Source organism: Stegastes partitus, unplaced genomic scaffold (assembly GCF_000690725.1).
Source record: "Stegastes partitus isolate 25-593 unplaced genomic scaffold, Stegastes_partitus-1.0.2 Scaffold21, whole genome shotgun sequence".
Lineage (NCBI taxonomy): Eukaryota > Metazoa > Chordata > Actinopteri > Pomacentridae > Stegastes > Stegastes partitus.
The window spans coordinates 1,646,053-1,672,860 of NW_007577752.1; the positions used below are offsets into that span (position 1 = coordinate 1,646,053).

General features: G+C 40.7%; 1 protein-coding gene across 1 annotated transcript; it reads left to right on the plus strand.

Moving 5' to 3' along the window:
* The first annotated feature begins 611 nt into the window (after positions 1 to 611).
* Positions 612 to 26,241, plus strand: snx33 (sorting nexin 33). The gene is made up of 2 exons (XM_008294672.1): positions 612 to 2,843; positions 22,204 to 26,241. The coding sequence occupies exons 1-2, from the start codon at positions 1,421 to 1,423 to the stop codon at positions 22,455 to 22,457; spliced, it is 1,677 nt and encodes a 558-aa protein (XP_008292894.1). The 5' UTR covers positions 612 to 1,420; the 3' UTR covers positions 22,458 to 26,241.
* Positions 26,242 to 26,808: the final 567 nt, after the last annotated feature.

Below are 26,808 nucleotides of genomic sequence, written 5' to 3' on the forward strand. Positions count from 1 at the left end.
CGGCCAGAAATTTTATTATCGTGCATCACTAATTATTATTATTAATATTGCACTTATATATTTTTATCTGACAGGTTTTATCTTCTGAATTTGAATTTCTGCTTTGTACAGCACCTTGAAACAGTTTTAGAATGATACTATATAAAAAGTTGCTATTTTTATTATTATTATTATTATTATTATTATTATTATTATTACTTATTTTTTGGGGGGGGGTTGTTTTAATGACCATTATATATATGTGTGTATTATTTACTGCTACTATTAATATTGTTGTTGTCATTATTATGACTATAATAATACTGATACTTGTTGTTGTTATATTCCAGTACACTATTGCTACTATTATTGTAACAATTGTTATTGTTGTTGTTATTCTAATCACAAGATACCACGTGTTTAATCATCTTTATTGTCACTATGTGATTACATAAAGGTGTATGTTCTGCTATGTTCCTCCAGCTGGGGGCGCTGTTGAGCCTGTTTCTCCTCTTTTAAAGAACATAAAGGATTTGATGAAAAAAAGAAAAAGAAAAAGGCGAACTTGCCTTCAATTGTCCGAGCCTCACGTCATGGAAAGAGTTACTTTGTTGCAGCGCGCACAGGAATAAACTCCAAGAAGTAGCCGGGGCCCGCGCTGCGTGTTGATACGCCGGAGCACAGGATTGTTTTGGTTGTTTGTTCTGCTTTTTGTGAAACCCGAAGGATCGACCGAAGATGCGCAGGAACCTGTTTACAAGGAAAACGCAGCAAGTTTCAGTCTGAGGGAATGCGGTGCAGGCTCAAAATGTACAGGGATACCATTACTCATCCCTCTGTTTTTCTTCTCGCCGGACCACTTTATCTTGGGAATAGTTTCATCAAGGATCATTTTTAGGCTCCGTAATGAGAAACAAGTGTTCGCTAAGTGGAAGACGCGAGGTTGCAGTCCGGTTTCAGAGGATTAAAACGACCGTCGGTGCTTTTGGAGACGATCTTTGGTGAAAACAGTTTTGGTTTTGAACCTGTTGTGTTTGTGATGCGAAACGAGGTAGAGAGTCTTTCTGCTATGAGGGATTTATCTTTTCAGAGAGCCTTAACAGCCTGAAGTTATTGTTCGACCTTTAGGTAGAAGACAATACTAGATCAGCAGCCTCAATGGCCTGACAACAGACATTTTCTTTGTGGATAGAAGTAACCGTTTTATGTAACTTTTGACATCTTCTGTGTAAGTGTCCGATCATTCAGTTTACAAAGGTCATCTTGTGCTGTTGCACACCTGATCCAACAGCTGCCATGTAATTTGAGATGAGTTTAAATATTACAGTGAGCTTGTGTCCAATGTTTCCAATACAGCATGCACCGAGACAGTAGCATCAGTTTAATCTAGGCACTATGTGCATGTAGAGTTTTTTGGTTTAGGACCCGCTGGAGTATCAAGATGTCAGTGAAAGCCAAAGCCATCTACACTTTTGTAAGTGAAAACAAAGAGGAGATCAGCATCCAGGAGAACGAGGTTCTGGTGATCTTTGATGAGAACTCAGTGGACGGCTGGTTTCAGGGGGTGAACAGTCGAGGGGAGAAGGGTCTCTTCCCTGCATCCTATGTGGAAATTATTCGCACTCGCTCCAACTCTAACGTGACCGACTGCTCCATCAGCCCGGCAGGCTCTTTAGGAAATGACTCCTCCTTCCGCCCGTCCACCCCAAACACCCCTTTTCCGCCAAATTACTATTACGACGACGATGACGATTGGGACGACTGGGATGACAGGTCCACCGTGGTGGATGATTCTGATCATGCTAGGAGCCCCGGAGCCAATGGACATGCCCATCAGAGCCCGCTGTCCAACAACCCCAATGTGCACTATCGGGCCAAGACACCATCCGGACAGGACAGCATCTCCAGCTCCAGGAAGGGCAGCATGGTGGGCAGAAACTTGAACAGATTTTCCAGCTTTGTCCGCTCAGGGGTGGAGGCGTTTGTGCTCGGTGACGTCCCCATGATGGCAAAGATAGCTGAGTCCTACACCATTGAGATGGGTCCCCAGGGGCCCCAGTGGAAAGACAACCCACAGCCTTTCTCCTGCTCCATTGAAGACCCCACCAAACAGACAAAGTTCAAGGGTATCAAGACCTACATTTCATACCGGGTCACGCCGAGCCACACGGGGCGTCCCGTCTACAGACGCTACAAACACTTTGACTGGCTGTACAACCGTTTACTGCACAAGTTCACTGTGATCTCTGTTCCCCACCTGCCTGAGAAGCAGGCCACGGGGCGGTTTGAGGAAGACTTCATCGAGAAGCGCAAGAGGCGACTGATACTGTGGATGAACCACATGACCAGTCACCCAGTCCTCTCCCAGTATGAAGGCTTTGAGCACTTTCTGATGTGTGCCGACGACAAGCAGTGGAAACTGGGCAAGAGACGGGCAGAGAAGGACGAGATGGTGGGCGCACATTTCATGCTGACACTCCAAATCCCCAACGAACACCAGGACCTTCAGGACGTTGAGGAGCGGGTCGACAACTTCAAGGCCTTTGCGAAGAAAATGGACGACAGCGTGATGCAGCTCACACACGTTGCCTCAGAGCTGGTGCGTAAACACCTGGGTGGATTCAGGAAGGAGTTCCAGCGGCTGGGAAACGCCTTCCAGTCCATCAGCCAGGCTTTCATGCTGGACCCTCCCCATAGGTCAGATACCCTCAACAATGCCATCTCCCATACAGGCCGCACCTACGAGAACATTGGAGAGATGTTTGCAGACCAGCCTAAGTATGACCTCTTCCATATGCTGGATAAGTTGTCGCTCTACCAAGGCCTGCTCGCCAACTTCCCTGACATCATTCATCTACAGAAAGGTGAGCTTATCCTTGAGCAGTGACAGTGCGTATGAGATTTTTCTGATGTCCGTATTCATGCTGTTAAAGAGAAGCAACAACTAAATAAAAAGCAGATAATTGCGCCTATAATCAACACAGATGGTTGGATGTATCCACACAATCCCAACTGTTTTTCATTCCTTTAGCTTATTTGAGTTAAATGTCTAAAGCCAGCCCTTAATTCAAAATGACAAAATAATAACTTAGTTTCTCCAGCCACTAGGCCACATAATGAGCTTTTTATGTCACGCCATTAAGAATTTATGACAGGGTATGGCTGCATCGAAGGGAGAAGAATCTTCAAGGTTCTAGCAGATTATTATTTAACCTAAACAACTTTATTGCAAGTGAAATTCAGTATGAGGAAGTCCTGCATCATCTACAATGGAGAAGTGTTTTAAAAGCTTTTGTAACAGTTCACAATAATATACAATGTCCACTAAGAGGAACAAGATAAGCTGGGGGACTTCAATCATGTTTTGTTACTCAATCTGTGCAGTTTATTTTGTTATGGATGACAGCTCAGGTCAGGTTTTGCCTCCAGCATCTCCCCCCTCCCCTCAACACACTCACACAAATGCTCCATACACCATGTGAACCCCAGAATTAATTATACTGTTACTGTGTTTACTATGTGTGTTTTATGTGTTGCTCGGGGATGTATATTAGGTCGCTCCCACATGCTGTCATGTTGATTTGCTTTGACAGCTGTGCAAATGGGTTTCTCATCACCTAACACGATTTGTCAATCTATAAATTAGTTGATCGATAGACACTTCATCTGCAACGGTTGTGATAGTCATTATCCAGACTAAAATGCCAATATTTTCTGCTTTTAGCTCTTTTTTCCCCTCCAAAGGACAAAAACGCAAAATTTCTTATTGTACTTTAAAGTAAATTACAAAATAATTGAAGATATAGATGTACACAGTTGCATATTCTAATAGAAATTCATACCACTGATGAAATATTCCATATTTCTGAAGCATATTACACTGAAAAACCTTAATAGTACTGACACGACACAAGGTAAGCATCGGCTGTCATCACAGACTAAAAATAAATCCACTTTGTGCCTATCCTGTGATGCAGCTAGTAACCACTAATAGTATGTTTAGAACTGGTTTGTCTGTTGTTGTGAAAGTGAACCTTTAAATTCTTCTTTGTTCTGTTCAAAATTTGATGATACAAATAGGCCAGAGTTTTGTTGTGGTGTGATGTTACAACCAGCAGCGGTGATGTGAGAAGGACACTTGAGCATCACTGGTAGGTTGTGCTGTTTGGACTGAGCAGTCTCAATAAGAGACTGATGTTATCAGGTTGCCTCAACCAGTGTGACCATTGGCCTTCCTGGTATGTTGGCCAGTCCTGTGGTTTTAAATCCAATCAGGGGGAATTCACGTGTCAAGTAGATATGTTAAGTTGTGATGCTTGACAGATTATTGGCCTGGCTGATTATCGCAGGGAATCCCAAACTTTTCAGCCCCCGACCTCCCAAATTAATTGTGCCAGAGACTCACAAGGCTTACTATCCTCAAAGGTGGTTGAAGCATACAAATGTTGTATCCAGATGTGTACACAAACCAATAGGCCTGTCCGAACACAGGCATAACATAAGAAGGCAGGGGACACCCTGGACAGGTCACCAGTCTATTGCAGGACTACATTTAGAGACAGACAACCAAGCACACTCCCATTCACACCTACAGACAATTTAGAATCACCAATTAACCTCAAGCCGGAGAACCCGGAGAGAATCCACGCTGCACGGGGAGAACATGCAAACTCCACGCACAAAGATCTTGGGTGTCCTCACCGGGACATGAACCGGCGACCTCTTATAATCAAACATATGTAAAATATCAGTAAATCAAAACATTTTAACAAAGTGTTGTGATGCAGTTTGTGGTATTCTAAATTGAATTTTAATTTTTATTGCAAATGTATCTGCTCCTAAAATCGGTTTTCAATTTCCTTGATTAACTTGATAACTGCATTGGCTCTTAAAAAAACTTATACTGAACGACCCCTACTTGATGTTATTGCTCATTACCCGTTTGACCCATTTTATTAATTCACATTTACTCCAAACATATCGTCATTGCCTCTGCTGAGAATGCAAAGTACATCTTGTCCTTTGCACTAGTTTTGACAACTGATGCTGTCTGCTTCGCATAAACGTGTTTAATGAGTAACTTAACTGACCTGACATCATAAAACACATCCTTGTCCTGCAACTGCACCACTCCTATTTGAATATGTTACAGCTGTGTTTAGGATGACCAGTTTTTGTGGGTTTTTTTTCATAATACTTTGACCAAATATTAGTTCTAGTATGCACTGGGCTCTTCAGTTAACTGTGTTAGATTTTCAGGCCAGAAGGAACTGGTACATCAGCAATCTGTGTCAGCTCTCTACCAAGGTATCAGCTGATCGGGGTTAGTTCAGCAGGAAGGAAGAGGGCTGCTACCAGTGAGGAAGGAGTAATGCTGCTGCTAAATGTTATTATCTTCTTCAAACAGCTGGTGCTCATTATCACAGAGGTCGTTGGTGATACAATGCAGCTTGTTACATTTAATAACCCCGCCCAGGAATTAATGAGAAAACCGCTGCCATCCGAATTAAATTAAAGGGTCAGTCCACCCAGATAACACCAAAACGAAATGAATTCTATTCAATCCTGTTGGTGTCACATGCAGATGTTTTCAGGACTGTGAAAAAATACTTTTTTAAATGCTAGAAACACTGCAGAGGAAAATTCCATTTAGCTCCAATATATTAAGGTGAAAAGCTCAAAGTTGGGACACATTAAACTGAAAAGACTTATCTACTGTAAGGGGTTAAGTATAAAATGATTTTTGATAAACAGACTCTTCAACGTAACACTTTAAGCCGATCTGGCTAAGAACTGTTTAAACAGCCAAACCTATGGTGGCTATTGTTTAGCTATACAGCTCTGTTGTAACCACCATTACTGAGTCAGTTTTCTGGCTTTATGCCTACTCTCTCTTATGCTTGTGTTAACTTGTACTGCCTTTTGTTTCTTACTTTTCAGTGATGAGAAAACATTACAACCATTTTCAGAATACCTTGTTTTGCAGAGTCATCTTTAACATAAGTTCATCAGGTCTGTTGTTGTGTAAAAAAACAAAAAACAAACTTGTGCTGTAGAGACAAGGACATGCCATTAAACAGATTAGATTAGTGATGGTTTGCAAACATCTAATATTTTTGAGAACCGTGGGAGGAGTGAGCAGCTGACCTCAAGCTTATTAAGCTTCTTATCTTGTGGCGTTTGCTCATAACATACTTTATAGGGCTGTAGTCAACTAAAGACATATTCAACTGAAATCTTAACTACTATTAAACCAGTTGATTGGTTGTAGTGAAAAACAATCTGCACAATCTCTCTTCATTAACTAAATCAGCCACAGTCTACTCAGCGATGGGTGATATGCAACCAGCTATTTGCAAAGTTTGCACTCGATTTTTTTTGACCATCTGTTTCAAGAAAATGCAGCCGCAGCGATGACCCCCTTGTTGTCTTGTCTATTATTTTGGAGCTGATTCTAACTAAACCAATAGGTTTGAGGGGTATGAAGTAGTAAAATAATGCAAGTTGTCTCTTCTGCCTCCAAAAATAAAGAATCAGTCCTGGAAGGCTGCTGATATAGTACTTTTCTCCTTATAAAAATACCAGAGGTGATTATATGACCAATCAGAATTTGGCTGGATGTTTACCATATTGATCACCAATTGACCTAAACAACACAGCCCTAACAGTTTTCTATTTGTCCACATATTTTTGTTTTGCAGCTTAGTTTTACTCTTATCTCTACACTTGCCAAGAGTATGCTTTGAATAATAAGCTGCCGCTCTTGGCATTCACTTTCTCATTTGCGGCTGACAGTTGGCACACAGTGCCTCGTGGCCTGATTGACTATTTTAGGTAGGCAAAGCTGTTTTTAGCTATCATTTAGCATTTGAGAAATTTGGCTTATTCTTTTGAATGAAAATGAATTCTTCAAAGTGGAATACTGAAAGCACGATGGGGGAATCTGCCAAAACTCAGGCATTGCATTGGCAAGAGCATTGTCAAATTAAAACAGTGCCACCCCGAGCCAAGAGACAACAAATACAGTACATGAGGACTTTTTGCAGTGCATTGTGTTTTTGTTCAGCCGGAGATCTTTTCCCTCTGCTGAGTCTTCCCTGCCGGTCCACATAACTCCCCTTGATGTGACTTGTGTTCTGCTGAACCAGATACAGCTGTGGCAACACTCAGAACACATAGAACTGAGGTCGACCTTTTCCTGTGCACTCCTCCTCCTCTTCAACTCCTTATTGCTTCTTTCCTGCCTGACTTCACTGAGGTCTACGGGAGCTGATTTCTAACTGTGATTCCAGTGAGCATGTGAACTACAGGAATGTTAACTGGCTTTAAGATGTGGTTGGTGGAGAGCCACACTTCATGCTGCTGTCATAAAATGTGTCCAGGAAGAAGAAGGTTTTGGGCAGTGTCAGAAAGACGTTAGGGTGTGCTCCATTTGTCTCTCTGCTCCAGTTTCTTAGTTTTAGCTTTTACTCAACAAGTTTTCTCTTCTAATCTCTGCTATTGCTCAATGAGGGATTCTGTCTGCGATAAATAATCCATCCCTCTTTTGTTATCCTCCTCACTAGTATTACTCACCTGTTTCCACCACAGACATCCATATCAGGTACACTCTTCCTGGACAGTTTCCCTTGTTTTTGTCAGTATAAAAGTGAATCAATTCCGATGCAGATGCTTCAACTCCTGACAATGCAGTTTGAGCCTCTGCCACCATCATGCTTAGACAGTGATCTCATTTGAATACAACTGAACGACTTGATTTTGAAGGCTTAATGACATTGCATTGTTATAGAATCAAGGGCCCTCTGAGGCATTTGCACTGCCAGATACAACTGTTTCGTGGTAATCCTGATCTCCGAAATTGTCTGTGCTATCTCCTGTTGAGCGTTTGTACTTCCTTTGATTTATTTCACATAATCACAAACTGAGCTCTGCCGGTCTGGTGTTAATCAGGTCTTATATATTAGATGTGAGTTCCCTGGAAGTAAGAATGCATCGACTCCATCTGCATCTGGTATTGGTGAGAGAAAAGTAGATTGTGCTCTGTAGATTTTGTACCTGGCAACAGTCATGGCACTAATCTGAGACAAAAACCACCTCTTGAAGCTTACAAAAGGCGACACAATAGAGTGAAACCAATCTGCCCGCAGTGTGGGTATCAGTCCAATCCAGTGTGATCACGTGTTGCGTAAGATGAGATCTGAGGCTCGGCTCTGCGTGAGGTCTGGATCTGCATCACCTGTTTCCAGAGCACGACATGTTGAAGAGAGCAAAGCCACATTTACTTTAAAACCAAACCAGACTTCAGCTATTCTCTTTCGACGAGACATTTAGGTTGTTTTAAAGTGTAGAAAATAGAGTTCCTGTCTTTTCTGTCATTTAGCAGCTGCACATTTAGGATAAAACCTACTGTGATCCACACCAGAGCAGAGCATTATTCAGTTTGAGAATGAACCAACTCCCCAGGGATGCCTCCAGCACACCAGCCAGACTTTTAATATGGACAAGAGATTAGTTGTCCTCCATATGGCAACGCATTACAAAACCACATGCTGGCTCTATCATTTTGAAGGAAAAGATATTTTGTTTTCCAGTTCTAAGGAAATGTGTGTGCCAACATGTTGCAAATTAACATTCCATACGCTGGTAACAATACAAGAACAAATACAGCATTGTCAGCAGGTACAAAAACTGTAATCTGTGAAGTCAGACTTGGTTTTTAGGAGCATGCAGTGGCCTAGTTATGGCACCTTTGGAACACTGATTGTATGTAATTTGGCTGGCTACAGTGCCCTTAGCTGACTGTGGTGGCTATGGAGAGCAAACGTTTTCTCTCTCCCGTTTGCTTACTCATAAATCCTGACAAAGGCAGGGCCCTCGTCTTTACACACACTGCCTATCCACATGCTTCTGCATTCCTGTCTGTGTTGGCCCAGCGCAGCGTTGTTTCACACTGAACTAGATTACAGATGTCTTAGAGGGCTGTTTTTACCAGCACTGCTCCCTCCTCCTCTCAAAGAACCACACATTTAGTCGCATTAGACTCAGAAAAGACGTGAGGTAGGAGTGGAGTTTGCCTGTATGGAAAAGACTAGCACTGCAGCTGTTTAATGCAATTATTTGAAATTCTGTCCCACCCTTATATGTAACTGAAAATGGACAAAAACATCAACACAGTTTGTCTTTCAGTGCACAGTATAGTCTAATACAACATGGTCACTGCTATGGCCTCAGTTATGGTGGAGTTAAACACCTCTTCGACACCAAACTAATAAAGAGCCACGTTCAGAGCTACAACGGCTGTTCACACATTGATTAACAAGCTGAACCTGGCTTCAACCATTGACCGTATATAACGATGAACAAATCCTCTGTGATGTTATACATAGGTTTGCTGTGTACCCCTTTTTGACCGAGCTGGTTCCAGTGCTAGTTTGGCGCCAGAGCCTGACTTAGCATCAGTTCTTTGTGTTTCCACCACCTAAGGACCAGCTCCAGGTTCTCAAAACTGGTACTTAGCAAGCACCAAGTCTTTGCTGGGCCAGAGCTAAGAACCGAGTACGTGAGGTGCTGGGGGCAGGGTTATCGTGACCAACGAGACTGGTGAAAACCCGGAAACTGCATTTTTTTAAAACAACAGTGGAGCGCGTAGCTGTATTTTTGAAAAACTAAATAGGTAAATATGGAATGTGGTAAATATGGTATGAGCGGAGCCTTGACCAACCCCTCAATAAACTCAAGAAAATGAAAATGGACTACGGCTATGTATGCAGTGATGTACTGATGTTTTACGGTGACGCAGTGGCGTGGCTCTAACTTGGCTCCTTGCAAATAGAAAAGCAGTCAGTTTCTTAGGAGTTGTGAGATTTGAACCAACCTAGCAATGGCACACCAGCAATGAACTAGCACCTTGTTCTTCTTGGTGGAAAAGGGGTAGTGAAGTGTTTTTGAAGCGCAGTGTGGTGGCTCTGGTCATCGCCACCTTGGCAGTGCCTTGACCAGGATCTGAAATGTGATGGAACCCACCTGTAACTCAAAGTGGTTGCACTTTGCACTTACTTGTACACAAGTTTGAACCATAAAATAAATTTAACGAGCAAGTTATTGAAAAATTCCCCCCCTTTACAGTTGTCATGAGATGGGAAATTAGCGACAGAGACCAAAGTTGTTTTTTGTACCACGCTGTTGACATGTTTATTTCTACTCTTAAGTTGGACGTTTTAACATGGGGGTCTGTGGGGCATGACTCACTGTTGAATCCAGCCTCAAGTGGCCATTTGTGGAACTGCAACATCTGTGTTGGTTTCATATTTGCCCCCACAGGTTGGCCCTTGGATGCAATGCAATATGATGTCTTAGCATCATGTTACCCATCATGCCCACAGTGCTGCCAGATTTGTAATGTTTGTAATGCTTCACCTGCACATGCTCATATTTAATTAAGAGTCCAGTTTGTGATCCTAACTGCAGCAGTCAGTCACAAATACGAACATGCTCAGTTTCATCAAGTGTCAATAAGCACCGTACCTGGACCCTGGAACTAGCTCACCTAAACAGAATGGCAGCTTTCCTCCTGTGACAAGCAGAGAACGGACCAATCCAGTTGGCATGATTTGCCAATCAAGCAGGATTGTAATCATGTATGATACTCATACTAGACCTGAGGCCTGTACTACAAAGCAGGTTTTGGGGTTAGCGAGGTAACCTCAGGTGTAACTCTGAACCATGTCAACTCATGCTGCATGCTTAACCGGTTGCACAGCCGGTTTAAATTATACTTCTGTGTTGATTTCTTTTTTAACTCTATCCTTGCTCCCTGTCGTGCAGCTAAAAGAATGAGGCTACACCTGTCTTACACGCCATAAAAATAGGCTGCTTGTAAGCCACATATTTATTTAATGGAATACACCATTGTAATTATAGTCAGGTCTACTTGTGCCTTAATGATATGGTAGTGATATTGATAAGCCTATAAACTTCCACATTCACACAGTTTGCCTTCTTTGGCTACAGCAGCTGTGTTGCCTTTAGCCAGTATTATATTTTTAAACTCCTCATATTGGTTTCGAATTCTAGTTTGTTCTTCTTATGAGAAATATGCGGCTCTGCACCTGTCCATGTTTGGTCATCTGGCACCAATACTGACCGTTTTATGTGAATGTGCTCATAGTTACATTCAGAGTCTCAGTGTTCACTCACTGAGTTGTTCAGCGGCTTCATGTGACCGCTTAGCCCGACTGTGGTTGTTCGGTTTAGTGAAGCCAGATACTGAAAAGATATTCTGGGTATGTTGAACTTGCTTTGTAGTACAGGGTTCTGGTTAGTAGTTCACTGCCTCTTGCTGCCATTAGTTTTCTATTTTTTGCCTAAATCACACTATAATTTTTGTTTCAATGTCTAATTTTAGAAAAGGACTCCTAACCAGAGCAAATTGTAATATAATATCATAGAGGATGTGTTCTCAGCTTGTTCGAATGCTCCCAGTTGCCTTTAAAAACCATGCAGCTTAAATATACAGTAGTGCCATATTTAACCTTAAAGGTCACATAGGGTGAAAATCAGTTTTTATTATGTTCTTTGATTGTTATGAACTTTAAGGGGTAAAATAAAAGCTGTTGAGATATGAAAACTTGATATGACATTTACTTCTTACTTCTTTCCCCAAGCCTTCCACAACTATTTGCCTGCCAGCTTTACAAGCAAGTAAGAATTCAACCCAGGTGCAGTGTAACACCTGGTTAACCAATAGCCATCCAGCTCAAATTGATTGACAGCTGCAACTGTCAATCACACACGCAGACAGCATGTTCTTCCTGAAGTGGGCGGGAACAGCAGCAACTCTTTGGTTTTTAAGAGCAAAATAGTCAGTTTCTAACAGCCTTTAAACCAGGGGCTATACAGTCATGGTAAAGTCAACCATCTTTACAGTATTTTGAACTGACCAATTGAAAGACACACTGGGGGGGGAAATGTAAAACTTGGATTGATTTGCTGACAGCAGGCACAATAAGATACCGGTAAAGTATGACATGGCTTCTGAGTTACCTGAACTTGACAAGCTAGCAACTTACTGTATGGAGTTTGTATGTCCTCTCTTTGTCTTGGCTCCGTTTCCTCCTCGGTGTGTGACATGCAGATTGGGTTAAACCTTGTTGGGTTTGTGTGTCTGTACATTTTATCCCTGCAGTTGACTCTCATTCAGTGCATGCAGAGGTAGGCTTCACCACCCAGTGACCCCTAACAGCAAAAAATGAATGGACCAATAGCTTGTTAGCTTAATTCTGTGTTTGCTTGCATTGTCATGAATACATGGAAAATAAAAGTCATTGCCATCTGTATCTGTTCATGGTTTGATCAGCTCATTCTTTGGCATTAGATGCACCAGTTAGCTCACTGATTGTTGTTTTGGCTCTCTCTATAAAGCTAATAATACTTCTACCTCCAGTGCAGCAGAAGTACAGCTGATGAGCCCCAAATCAATGCATTCTTTCCTTGTCTTTCTTATACAGAAATGTTTAGTTAAAATGCTTCATTCTTTACGTCCATCTGGTAATCTGTTCGATCCCCTGACAAATAACTCTCAAAAAGCCTCTGGGTGTCTGCCAGTTGTAGCTGCTGTCATGGTAACGCCAGCATTATGCTTGTGGTTGGCATGGAGACAGCATCCCTCGGAGGAGAGCACTGTTCGCAGTGCATTGGGGTCTTTTCTTATGTCAGGATGATGTGTGAGCATCCCTGGACAATCAGCAAAAACAGCAAAATAGAAAAGTTGAGGTAGAATGTTCACATCGCGGATTAATTCATTGTGTCGGCAAAGACACCTAAAATTCTGATCGACCAAACATCTTTCACCGCAGGAGCATGTTGCACATTTTTACTTGTGTAGCCTCTCGAAAGGCATTTCCATTTTTTTCAGTCGACAAACGCTACAGGGCAAACACAGAGAGGAAATCGTACATCTGCTCCATTCTGAAAAAAGCTGACACTATTATAAATTAATTTAACGGCACAGTTAGAAACACAGCAGAAAGCCTTCAGGCCTGGAGGGATTACACAACATCACAACACTTGTCTCACAAATCGGAAAGGAATCATAAAAAAAAAACAAAAAAACATACAAAGGAAGTCATGATGTCACAGTTTGTGTTAACACTGGTCATTTGTTTTGCTTGATATGTGATGACAAAACTGGTTTTTAATGTCTGAACTTTGTGAGGCTGGCCGAGTTTGCAAAGCAAACTCATAAGAAGGCCGTGCATTTGTTCCAAGTGGCAGCTGGAAACCCCAAGTATTTTCATGCAGTCCAGCATTTGATTTCACTGTGACAACACCCTTTTTTCATACAAATATAGGAAACCTGAGCTGAAAAGAGATGGATTAAATCGCTTTGCAGACGAACACTGAGAGATAAACACAAGACTTATTAGCAGTAATGACTTATGCTTTCTTTCAAGAAGCATAGCTGAGCTAGTCCTTCTTAATAAACAGATACATCATGATTTCAAAGATGTCAGACACAAGTGTGGATTTATAACACCATCCGTGTAAACGTGAAGTATATCATAGTTTAAGATCAGATTCTCTCTACACATTAAAAGGAAGAACATCTGTTGAACATCTCTGCGCATGGCTTCAATTAAGAGTTTCAATTCAAGCTTTGGAGCTCCATGTCGTATTTCTGTGAGTGTAACTGTTGCAGTCATGGCCAAAAAAAGTGGTGGGTGTGCACAAAGTCATATCAAGAGGAACTTAGCCGGTGACAGATTAAACGTTTCTGCTGACAATAACTCCCCCGTGCACGCTAGGTTCTTGGATGGTTCTGTTTTTTAAAAAGTCAGAACAGAGGATTTTGGTGTTTGTTTCAGTGTCGTGTAGCCACTTTTCAGAGTAAAAAATTGTATTTGAAGATAAATGTCTGTGGTGGATAAAATCAGTTGTTAGCACATTCCAGCTCAGGACACAAACTCCAGTTCTGTTTTATCTGTGTATGTGATTGGCTGCTGTAAACACTATTAATGTTAGCTTAGTCAGCAGTGGGGTTTTATTCATGTTTGTCTATCCTCGAGGCTTTTAGGCCCACTTTAAACACTGGCAGATATTGTAGAGTCCTTTTGACCCTGTCATGCATTCTTGAAGCTGTGTTTTTCCTCTTCTCTTCTCTTCTCTTCTCTTCTCTTCTCTTCTCTTCTCTTCTCTTCTCTTCTCTTCTCTTCTCTTCTCTTCTCTTCTCTTCTCTTACTTCCGTCTCCCCTATATTTTTGGCCTCTGCACATGATGTCCCTTTCCTGTTTTTTTTTTTCTTTTTCCCTGTTCCTCTTCTCTCCTCCCTCAAGTTTAAATGTAAGCTTCGACCTTCGTCTGACTTGGCGTCATCAACCACTGGCTTCGTCACGTCAGCATTTAGAACTGCCAACATTTGTAATGAAATCAGTGAATTTAAACTAAAACACAACAATTAGGGAATTCACTTTTTTGTCAAGTTCAAGCCTCTGACTGAATCCGTAGCTTTTAGCAGCTGGCAACCAACGGTGCTGTTGTCAGCTGTGATTCACAACGTTGTTAAAGAACTGCTGTGATTCTTATGACCTTACAAAACACAACAAACACTTTGCTGGTTGTTGGTACACTGGTATCTATGGTAGAATGGAGAAGGGCAGAATTTGTTCCGCATCTCTCTTAAAGAGAAGTACCACAGTAACGGCTGAGTAGTACAGAAGAGAACACAAAGCCCTTTTTTCCATTAGCTTGTTTTGAATGGTTGAAAAGGTTTAGGCTATTGAATTATTGTATCAGAACCTCTAAGTCTACTTTCTATATGCTGAAAAATGACCTGCTTCAGACTGGAATTCTGTTCCTGAAAAGGGCCTAAGGTCTTTATTTTTGACCCCACTGATGTAACACCTGCTCAAAGCTGGAAGCTTTAACATGAAACTACATTTGCATTTTGTTTCTCTGAAAATCAGTGACCTTTGAACTTAAAACTACCCTACTTCCTTGTTAAAAGAGAACAAAATCTGATAACTCGGCTGTGAGCTGGACTACAGTTTGTACTAAACTGAGTATGGACTAGTTACCGACTGAATGAACTACTGAGCTGAACCCAGCGGTGATATGTTCGCTCACTGCTGTACCTAATGAAATGGACTCAAACAGTAATAGTCATAGTTAGCTTGGAGATTGTTCCAAATCTTCACATCTAACTGAACTTAACAAAGTGAACAATCAGTTTCTCCTCTAGTTGTGTTAACTTTATTGTTCAGTTATCAGTTACACTGACTGTGTGTAACTTCTATGTGAGTTCTGTGGGTCCTCCTCTAAATTAAAAAAAATTAAATATGTGCACACAGAATAGACAGTTAGCTGATAGTGAGGAGGTATTCACAGAATTCAACAAAAACTTTTTTTTGATTCGAATTACATACTCTCCCTTTGTTGCAAGTTAACGAACTGGAAGTTGGTTCCTTCTGCATCACTGACTCTCTTGCACTCTTTCCTGAATGTAATGCATGTATCTGTTAATTGATCTAAATTGGGTGCTGCGACTCAGTCCAACTTGTCCCAATGGTCACTTGTGTTACAACAATAATCAACAGAGCATTGTTCCCATATACCACCATTACATAGGAGGTTGCTGTAAAACTGTTGCTAGGATGCCCCCAAATGCAAACAAGATGAATTTCATATTTGTATATTCTCTGCAGTACCTAGAAAATATTGGGGTCACCATCATATAAACTCTTTACCAATCCATCTGAGACAGAAACATTTTGGGCTCATGCGACATGCAGGCAAGGAGTTTCTATTCAAGTCATAGTCAGGTTTCTAGTTCTACTTATTTGATACATGGTGTACTGATGTTCAGTCCTGAAAAAAGAATGTCAGGAGAGAGTAAATGGCCCAGCAGGTTACAAAAAGTATGATGCGCACTTGCTTCTAGGTTGTTAACTAGTTCATCCACCATCCCTTTGAGTCGTCCCAAACTCCTAAACTGAGTGGATGAACTTTCAACATATGATGTAGTATTTAAAAAACCCATTATTCAGTGTTTTCATACTTAAGTTTGAGAGATCAACAAGGAACAAATAGCTCATCGGTTCACTGCGGTGCTTGTCACAGACGTCAGCCGCCCTCCACACACACACACACACACACACACACACACACACACACACACACACACACACACGCTCTCTCTCTCTCTCTCTCTCTCTCTCTCTCTCTCTTTATCAAAGCCCTTTACTAATGGTCAGTGTTTTGTGGCGACAAGCCTCATTTGTCCTCAGCTGAGAAATGGTTCTGTTTACTAGTCTGTCCAGTGTATAAAAACATCCACTAATCTTACTCAGTCACGTTAGTCCTTCCTGTGTTTGAAGTTTCTGAACCAAATTTCCAGATTGGTTTATTTTACTGTACACTGATGAGTCACTCTGATTAGGCAGACTTAAAAAGCAATATGACTCCCTGTTCTCTTGTCAGTGTTTGAACATTTCAAGCTTTCAGACGTGTGCAGTTTGAGCTCAGGCTTTATTCTAGTGACATACAAAGCGTTTCAGTCGCCAAGCGTAGCGCATTATATTGGATTTAAAAATGTTGTGTCGTCACCTGCAAGATATTTTTTCCTTTTGCTTTCGGGAGAGAGAGAAATCTTGCCCAGTTCCAAGGAAAAGTATGGGTGTTGTGTGTTTTGTGGTTTGCATTGCAGCAGTGAAGTCATTACACACTAGTGGCTGTGCTTTCACATACTGTTTCACTCCTCACACACACGCTCACACATACACCTCCAGAGAATTAAGAAGAAGTTTTTTTTTTTTTTTTTAGAAGTTGAGATTGCAGTCAACTTATCTTCTGAAGGGAAAGTTTAGTTTCTGAGGAAGTGCATCTAGATTTGTAATAAGGGGAGGTCATCTTAGTTCATCACAAATATTTATGTTTAACCAGGAGGTCCCTTGAGAATAAAAAGGCACATCAGTACAACACTATCAAACATTCTAAACTCGAGCCTGACAACTACACGACGTAAAGCACATGAAAACAAACAAGGGATTAAAGACATGTGTACAACAAAGTCCAATTTAGTAATGGTGATAGTGACTCTTCCGTTACACATTTTTCGATCAGATTGTGAAACTCTCTCAGGGAGACCAAATCATTTAGCTGAAGTGTTATCTTAAGGTTATTCCATGACCAGGGAATGAAATAGGAGACGGCTATTCTACCAAGTAAATAAACCTTTCCCAGTTTTGGAGGTGTAATTATTTCTGCCAGAAGGAAAAAAAAAAAAAAGGCTAATTACACTGTGAGAAAAAAATGCTCACAGCACCTACATGGGCTTTAATGCTGCAAGTTAGATTTTTACTATGAAAAAAGTGAGCCTTTTTTTTGGATTACTAGCGCCCTGAGTAAACTGATTAATGCTGCATATCGCCTTATGGTATATTGTGTTGTCACACAGTTGAAACAAGTAGCTCTCGTATCAGCTTGTGTTATGTTATGTTGGTCAGCTGCATTTACATTACAGCTGTCAGCAGATTTATACAAACCGGCCTCAGCTAAAGAGGCTCTGCTCCATTTTAATCATGTCTCATCTGAAGGGTTTAACAAGAAGAATGACTTAATGAACTGTGACTGGAAACTGCTCTCCCAGCTGAGAATGAGTTAAAATTAGACTCACTTGAGGTTAAACTGCTGTGTGTTAATGTCTGGATCCTAAAAGAATCTGCAGTCTCTGGAGAAAAAATAACGCTGACGTTGCTTAACAGGAACTCAGACATAAGGAACTGGGCAAATGGCATCAGCACTAACACATAAGTAGCTACAAGCACACAACCGCCACATGCTGTAAGCAAATACAAGTGTCTTAAAGAGGGATTTCCGTCATCAGAATTTATGTTTAGGACAAACAGACAGCAGATAGATGTCGAGTTAGAGAAGAAGTGAACTTCCTGAATTTGCCTTGCAGTGACCTCGGGCCCAGGGAGGCGGTGGGAAAGAAGAATTTAGCAGATGTCGGGAGTTCAGTCGTCCATAGGGGTTTGGTGCTAGTTAATCTCAACTGTCCTCATTCTTTCTCTCACACATACTGCAGGCTTTACTAAACTAGACCGTGTATCTCAAAAGACTAAAATCACACGATTTGTTGGAAAATATGTTTGAACACCAACTAAAAGTGATAATATGAGCAGGAGACTCCATTTCAGTCAGTGCCATCAGACCTGTGGCAAGTACTTTTGCTGCTTGTGATGGTGGCAAGCAGGTGCTGATTTTAGCAAAAACTTAAGTGGACTTTCACAAAGTAATCATTTTTAATTGGTAAATCCATCCATCTGCTTTCTCCTGCTTATCTGGATTCAGAGCCCATTAAGCTAATTAATTATATTATTAGGATTGATTCCTCCTCGAAGGCCGAGGCAGAAGTGTGATCAGTGCTGTTTGTCTGCTAGAGCCCGACAGATGCTGGATATTTGAGGCCATTGACAATTAAAACTTTTAGGATCTAGAAAAAAAATCTGAATTAGTATATTAGTTTCTATTCTTTATACACTGTTGCCCATAAAGTTAGAATTTTTTTTTTATTTTTATTTTTTTTACCTCTTTTCATGAAATGGTTGTGACAATGCGATTTATTCTTGATAGATAAAGTGCATATCTTCTCAAAACTTTATTGGTACCACAACATACATACAATACATATCACAGTAAAAATGTAACCACAATTAACTTTTGCAAACTGTGTGTTCAGGCTTAAACTAAATTGGGGGTATTGAACAATAGGATTAAGGGTTTTGTTTCAATTTTTTTTTAGCCTTGGTCAATTTAACAGGAAACACATATTTGAGGGATTTCATGCATTAGAATGTCCATTATTACAATTTCAAATGTCCCTCAGTCACTAGTATTGAGTATGACCACCCCTGACACAGATCAATGCGTTACGACATTGTTGCATACTGTCCACCAGCTTGTTGATGGTGTCAATGTGCAAGACGTCCCACTCTTCAGTCAGATCCCAAAGTCAGAATTGGTTCCACCTGGTAACTGGGACTCAGAATCTACATCTGGTCAAAGTGATTACTGACGTGTATAAATAGAAATAAAAAGAGGAATGTGTCTAAAAAAAAACCCCCAAAACATTCCAACTTTATGGGCGATGGTGTATATCTTATTTTACAAACTACATACTTAACAACTTACTGTGAAGACTCCATAGCTTGGGCTACTCAGCTGTGATATGTTCTCTGCTACATGTGCTGCAGACAGTGCTGAAAGCATTGGAGCCGCTCTGCTGGACAAATCATGTGATGACCCCATTTCTCACATAGCCCAAACATCTTTTTCTCTATTATGTTCTGTTTAGAAATAAACAGGTTATATATGGTTCATACCGGACAACATAAATAATATACACCATTATATATATCTAAGTTTTGCCAGTATCTACCGGTGATATCAGCTGACTGATCAGTTTGTCTTCTGACAGCAAGATCATGCAAAATCTACGAAGCCGTATTTGATAAAACCCTGGTGGAGAGGTGGAGCATGGGCACAAGAAGAACCTTATTCATTTTTGGGCTGGATTTACACCACTTACATTAAAAATGTGAGATAGGGGACTGACATGGGCAGAGGATATGCTCTCTGAGTGCACTTGTAGTTATTTTAGGCTGCTGAGAAGACTGGAAAGTGTGATACGGTAACAAAGAATTCTAGGCTGTATGGTCCCCAGGAGCTTTCCATTGTACTTTATTACTTTTGCTGGTGTGGTTGTGAAACACATATTAAATTGCATTTGGGCATATTAAAAATGTCTTAAAACAGCTTTAATATAAGCTGGTGAATTTTGCACAACCCTGTTTTGTTGTGTTTTTAGCTCTCCTGTATTCTATACTAATCTATTTTCCTTTCCTTTCCTTTCCATTCCTTTCCTTTCCTTTCCTTTCCTTTCCTTTCCTTTCCTTTCCTTTCCTTTCCTTTCCTTTCCTTTCCTTTCCTTTCCTTTGATTTACTCGCCCTGCCTTGCCTTGCTGTTTAGCCCCCCCTTCTTTAATCCCTGTGGTGAACTAATATATATCCTGCACACACCTATTAATCTGTCACATGTGAACGTGCGGTAGCCGGTCTGGTTGGGCAAGATAAACAAATCTAGTGACTTTCCAGACTACTGGTTGTGTGATTAAGCATTTGTTCAAGGAAGGAAAAAGAGGCAGAAAGCCTGTAGTGTAAAAGAGGAATTTGTTTGTCGAGTAGTAAGAAAAAAAATATTTTCTATTCTGACGTTTTGCTCTTTAATGGTTTTGTGTCAGTTTAGAGAGCATATTTAGCTGCAAGCAGGAGCTGCTTTCTGATGAGATTTTGCATCAGCTGAACCAAAACGTTGAGAGGAATTGTTTTTTTTTTAAAGGGAAGAAATCAAAGGAGCCTCACATTTTGGTATCCAACATATAGCATTTAGTTTTGCATCAAGTTAGAGAACACATTTAGCTGCGAGGAAGAGCACGTCAAGCTGTCTTTGTGATGAGATTTTGCATTATTCCTCTCCCGTCACACATACGCACATTCAGGAGGGCCTCTGCTTTATGTCCTACAGACATGCTATCTTTTGATGCACATTCTCCTCTCATGTGGAAAACAGAATACATGAATGTAGGTCAGCGCCGCAGACTGAAGTCCACACGCCTCCTCTGCTGGAATAGACTGCAAGAAGCTGTTCATGCTTTCCCACACTTCTGCCAGGAATTCCATACGAAGTGCGGTGTAGCATGACCTCACAGATACAGTTAACGGATAAGGCTTCGGCGAGTGGATTAAAGACCCGACACCTTGCTTGCCCGAACTCGTCCTCGTAGCTATACTGTCTGCACAGCGTTTGACTAAAATGTGTCTGCTTCCTGGTTTCAAGATCAGGTTATATGTGATTGAGACGGACTCACTAATCTGGTGTGAAATGCAGCGTGGCCACATGCCACTGGGCTGCCATGTTCTGCACTTAGGAAGTGACTTCATAACAGTCTGGGTGAAAGTGGTTCCAACTTGCCCTCGTCATCCTGAAACTAGACGTTTGGTATGCAGTGAAACAAGAAGTGATTGTGTGGTGCGTTCACGGCTCTGCCTATGAAGTGTAGAGTTTATAGTACTTAAATTCAAGGGGGGAAAGTTACAAAGTTGGTCTCCAGTAATATTTGCACAATATTACAATAGCAGGTTTTTACATGACATCATACTGACCCACCCAAAGAGCAATAACAATAAGACACTTTTTTTTTTTTTTTTTTACACTATTTAACTTTTATCACAACTTTTGTTTTATGATTTTTCTTTCTCTCTCTTTGTTTTTAATCACAGACACATTTTATAGCTTTGCAGTGACAATGAAAAGTGGGGAGAGCACACATTAAAGTGTAAGCTTAAGAAAACGATTTTTAAAAAGTGACATTTAACAAGCAGTAAGTCTTGTTTTATCTGCCAAGTTTATCTTTTAGATTTATGCCTTCACACAAATACAGGGAAGGCGTCTTGAAATGTGTCCTAGAATGAGTATTTCAATAGCAGCTTAAAATACTTTATGGTTAATCGTGAGATTACAACTGTCTGTAAACCTAAACAACTCGTTCATAGAGACTTTTTCTAAATCTATAAAGAAAAGAACAAGGCAATGGTTGTTTTTTACATTTTGTGGGTCCCTACACACACAGAACCATGTGTACATACTGTATGTAAGTAATTAGTACTGGATTTTGTGCAATGTGGCCTCTTAAAGGAATCTACCAGCAAACAAGAGTCAGTGTTTTTCTGGATAATCCCCTCACTTATGTTTTGGTAGAAAGTAGTCTCAGTGGAAATGACTGACCGTGTGGGGTGTCTTGTGGAAGTGGTGCAAAATGTTTTAGTACCACGCTGCAATTGGATTTTTTAATGTAGTGTTTTTAACACAACAGAACACAAGCTAAACGTGCTACCTTCTGCTTGCTACTGCTGTCTATGAGAAATAAACAATGTTTTCCATTGTATTTGGGTGGAGGCAGAAACCTCAGATTGATATCTCAGAAACTGGGCAAGTAAAGCCAAAACAAATCCCTGTTACCGCATACCACAGAGGTAAATGAGAACCTGTTGTCATTTGGATGTACTGGACCTCTAACTTCTGCTGTTGTGTTTGGCTTCTACCCATCCTTTTGTGCAATAACACAATTTACCAAAATGTTTGTGTAATTTTTTTCTCTTTCGACTCAGGCGCCTTTGCCAAGGTGAAGGAGAGCCAGCGGATGAGCGATGAAGGGAAGATGGACCAGGACGAGGCCGACGGCATCAGGAAACGCTGCCGGACTGTGGGGTTTGCCCTCCAAGCAGAAATGAGCCACTTCCATCAGCAGCGAGAGGTGGACTTCAAAGACATGATGCAGGCCTACCTCAGGGAGCAGATAGCCTTTTACCAGCGTGTTGTCCAGCAACTGGAGCGCACCCTGCGCATGTACGACTGTATGTAAAGACACCAAACTGCTTTCTGGGTCAAGATGCCAAAAAACAAAAAAAAAACAAACGAAGAAAAGGAAGATGTAGTGGAATATTCAAGTCTTGACTCTTTCATCGAGGCGTTTTATTCAGTTTGAAAAGACTTCAGATGGATTAAGGGTTAGTTACTGGAAAGACGTTTAAAGCCAGTCAGTCTTTCACTTTGATGGATTCAAAGTCCGATTTCCTGTTGTTTTTTTGTTTTTTTTAAAGAACCTACTGTATCTTTTATTTCTGAAATACACATCACATAAGCAATGTCACAGCATATTGTTTATTTTACATAATTTAAGGTGTTTGTAACTTTAAGAGTATAGGTTTCAAATTCATAGTGGATCTATAGGTGATTGCTCTATAGTGTAACACATTAAAGCCATGAAACGGGTTCTGTTTTGAAAATGTCCCCTTCTCTCCAACATCATGCACTTTGGCTTCTCCAGGAATTGATTCCAGTTACACCCAAATTCCTAGAGAACAACACATTATTTTCTGGTTATTTAAGAACCTATAATAAACATTCCAGGTGTTTTTTTTTTTTAAATTCAGTCTTTTTTGGGTATTATCAGTCAGTCAATTTTTTAATCAGACCATTCTGGCCAAACAAGTGCACTGTACACTAAAGTAGAATTTAACCATCATCTTGTTGAGTGCTCATCTAGCTCAGGTGTTCACTTCTTTGAACTTCATGTTAGTTGTTACAAGTCACAAATGCCTGTCGTATCTTTGCACCACATCAAAGTCTTACTGATAATGTGTAATTCAGTTTATTGAGTTCATTTTCTTACTTTTTTTTTTATTTTTATTTTTTAAAGCAGTACATGCCTTTAAGGCTCTGCAGCATTTTGGTGGAATATTTTCAAGTGGACCATTTGTCTGTAGTATGGCTTGTGTTTTTATACGGTGACTTGTTGGAATGAGCTGACTTGAGACAAGTTTGCACACGTTTTTATATACTATTTGGTCATAGTCAGTGGGAGTGTTTATGTTGTGTGGGTGAACGAGTGGAACGAGTCAAGCGCCGTGCAGATCAATTCCCTTTTCCATGGTGGAAATAAACCACAAATACGTGTCTTTATATGTAGCAGCAGGTTTCTCTGTATGTTTTATTTGAAAGTGTGAGAGTTGAAGCAGATCATGTAGTTGTGTGAGGCAGAACGTCAACTTCAATCATGTAGAAGACACAAGACCAAATTCTTCCTTCTACATTACTGCAGTTTTGTGTTTAATGTACTCTGGGTCGAGCATTTGAAAACAGCTAATGAACAAGAGTACAGATTTTTCAGATCGTCTCAATTCTACAGACTAATAAAATAGTAACATAAAGGAATACACATCTGTGCTTTCTTCCATGAGTTGGATGAAATGACTAATACCACTCATGTCTGACCATGTGTACATATGAAGGTGCAGCTAACAGATTGTTAGCTTAGCGCAGCTCAAAGAGGGAAAACAGGGTGGAACTGCTGGTCTGGCTACTGCTAACAAAACTCAACTTTCGGCTTGTCACTCACTAGTTTAAAATGCTCTATTTTATTAGTTTAATCTACAAAAAAACCAATGGGTCACATGTAGGTATTCCATACTTAGCACTACTGCTAAGCATGCACACTACTGTACTTGTAGAATAGTTGTTGTGTGGACTGCCTGTGCAAAAACAAATCTGGACCAATATCCAAAACGGTTCACATGGACAAAATTTACGAATCCTAGTGTACATTTGCGTATTTAGGAATACCTGGGCTTGTGCAAACTCGGTTAAAGAATGCCTGACAGCCTTGGAAGTGACACGAATAGAGCAAACGTCCAACAACGTGAAGCTAAAAGCCATGCTGCGGACCTTGAGGCCCAAAGCTGCTGTAACAACATCCGCATCTTCTCTGGCCTGATACTTCAGCTTTACGTCAAAACAAGGCCTTGTGGGTTTTTTTAAACCTTGTGTTTTTTTTTTTAAAGATTAGAAGCGCTTTAGTTTGCTTTAGACATAGCCAGACTAGCTGTTTCCCTGTGTTTCCAGTTTTTATGCTAAGCTAAACCAAAGTCATTCTGGAGCAAAACTCTCCACCCGGCAGCCATCTTGGTGAAGCCTCTGGGCTATTCTTTTGGGCTAACAAGACCAGATCCCTGTCCAACCAAATACAATAAGAGCCACAACTGCAATTTTAAGGATCACTGCCACATAGAAAACTACATGTATAGCATCAGTGCAGCAACGTGATTGTAGAAGGAGCAGCAGTTATAAAGTAGATGATTTGTTGTTTTAAGGGACGGGTGTGGCATGTGTCATACAACTGCCATGTTCGGTGTTATGGAATTCTGTCGTTCATTTCTTTTTGAGATTCTTTATGTGTTGAGTCTCTTCTAACTTATAACGTATTCGACTCAACTAAACAGCTGGCTGTAAGTGACTGTTCTTTCATCTAACTTTCTCCAAATGTCAAACTATTCCTTTAAAATAATCCATGTACCGTATAGTTTTTCCAGCTGCGATTATAAAGTGCCACTTTCTACCCGTCGTTAAGAAATTTCCACATTCAGAGTGCAAAATTTTCCACACTTAATAGGATTTGAGTGACTATGAGAATTCGAGTTCCACGTCTCTCCGCCTGAGCGAGAGGAGCCGCTCAAGTAACATTACTCATCCGGTTTAACAAGAGAAAAAATTTCATGGCAACCTGCGGTTTAGACGAGACTATCTTTAGCGTCGTGTCGCCCGTCGACGTTTATGTGGACCCTGCGCTGCAGTTACAAGCATTACCTCAACAAGTGTAGGGAATGTTTTTGTAAGCTTCTCCTCAAGCAAGTTCCACTGTCAGTTTGTGATACACAGATTCCTCATCGGGATGGAAGAGGGTTTGATCTCTCGGCGGTGTGTTTGGGTGAAAAGTGGAATGAATAATTTTTTTTTGTGAAATCTATGTGGTGATCTTCAGCCTGTTAGAACTTTATTATGAGTCTCCCATAACGAAAATGAAAAAAAAAGTGCTGACTCAGCGTGCAGGTTTCTCAGTAAACAAATGGTCTGTGCGTGTGTGTGTGTTTGTGTTTGTGTGACTCAGATCTGAGTGCCGTGTCAGTTCCTGGTACTGTTCAGTCCACATCTGCAGCCTTTAACTCTTTGCTGTCAAAATGCAATGCTGTTTATGTTTGTTTATTTTTGAATCAACCATTGCTTTTCATGCCTACATTTTTTTTTTTTTTACATTCGTTTTTTAAAATTTCTGTCAGCACCTGTGCCCATTGCAGTCTCCCTCCCCCTTCAAGACCAAAGAAGTCTGAGATTTTTCTGCTGCTCTACTTGGTTTGGTTGTGAAATGAAATGTGCTCTCTGGTTTTGTAATTGAGTCTGTTCTGCTCTGAGGAAAATGTGAAGAGAGCATTTGGAAAAAAAAAAAAACTTACAAAAAAAAAAAACATTCCACAAAGAAACTATCATGGACACCAAAGGCTAAGACAGATTTTTGGCTACAGAAAGACGTGCAAGGTGCAAAAGGGAGGAAGAAAAACCATTAGAATTGGATTGGTTTCATTATGACACTTTCCTCTCATGTTCCAAAGCTGCGTGATAAGTTAAATGCCAGGCATTTCACACAGGTGACTGTTTCTTAACACGGATGTGTGACTTAGTGAGTTGCAGGAGCTCTGTGCTTTAGCTTCTGTCTCTGAAATAACAGATGGTGATTTTCAGTAAGTAATTTGTCACTTGATTTAAGGGAAGGGGACGTATAATTCTTAATAAAAAAAAAAAAGTACTGATGGTGATTGGTGTCTGTGTTTGTCATCTTTGTGGTTCAGAAATGATTTGAAGCCAGTAGACACCGCGGTATGAGTTTCCCAACATGCACATATTATATCTGGACTATTCAAGTATTCTGTTTTAGAGTATGAAAGTAGACGCATTTTGCTTTTTTTAGTGACCCCTATTTCAGACACAAAGTAGGCTATTCAAGTGTGCTCTCACTTTACCCAGGGAGCTGTTGTTGTTGTCATATTCTTACTGTTTCTTTCTGTTTGTATGCGTCACCACATCCTGTTATCATAAAATATCCTGACGTACTGAGTACAAACAGTTCGCCCTGAATATAATCCAAACAAGGACAACCAGGAGCTGTTAACTAGATCACTGTGGATGCGTAAACATACTGACACACTGACGTTATTACAAAATAAATGAAACCCAAAGAAATGTGCACACATCCTGCTGGACGGTCTGAAGAGAGCAGGATTTTCCACATCAAAGTCAAGGTCTGGGTTGGAGTAGAAATCTGCTGTGTCTATTATCTGCTCTGTTCTGATGCTGGTTCTGTGGCTAGTGCTGGTTGTCAGTCT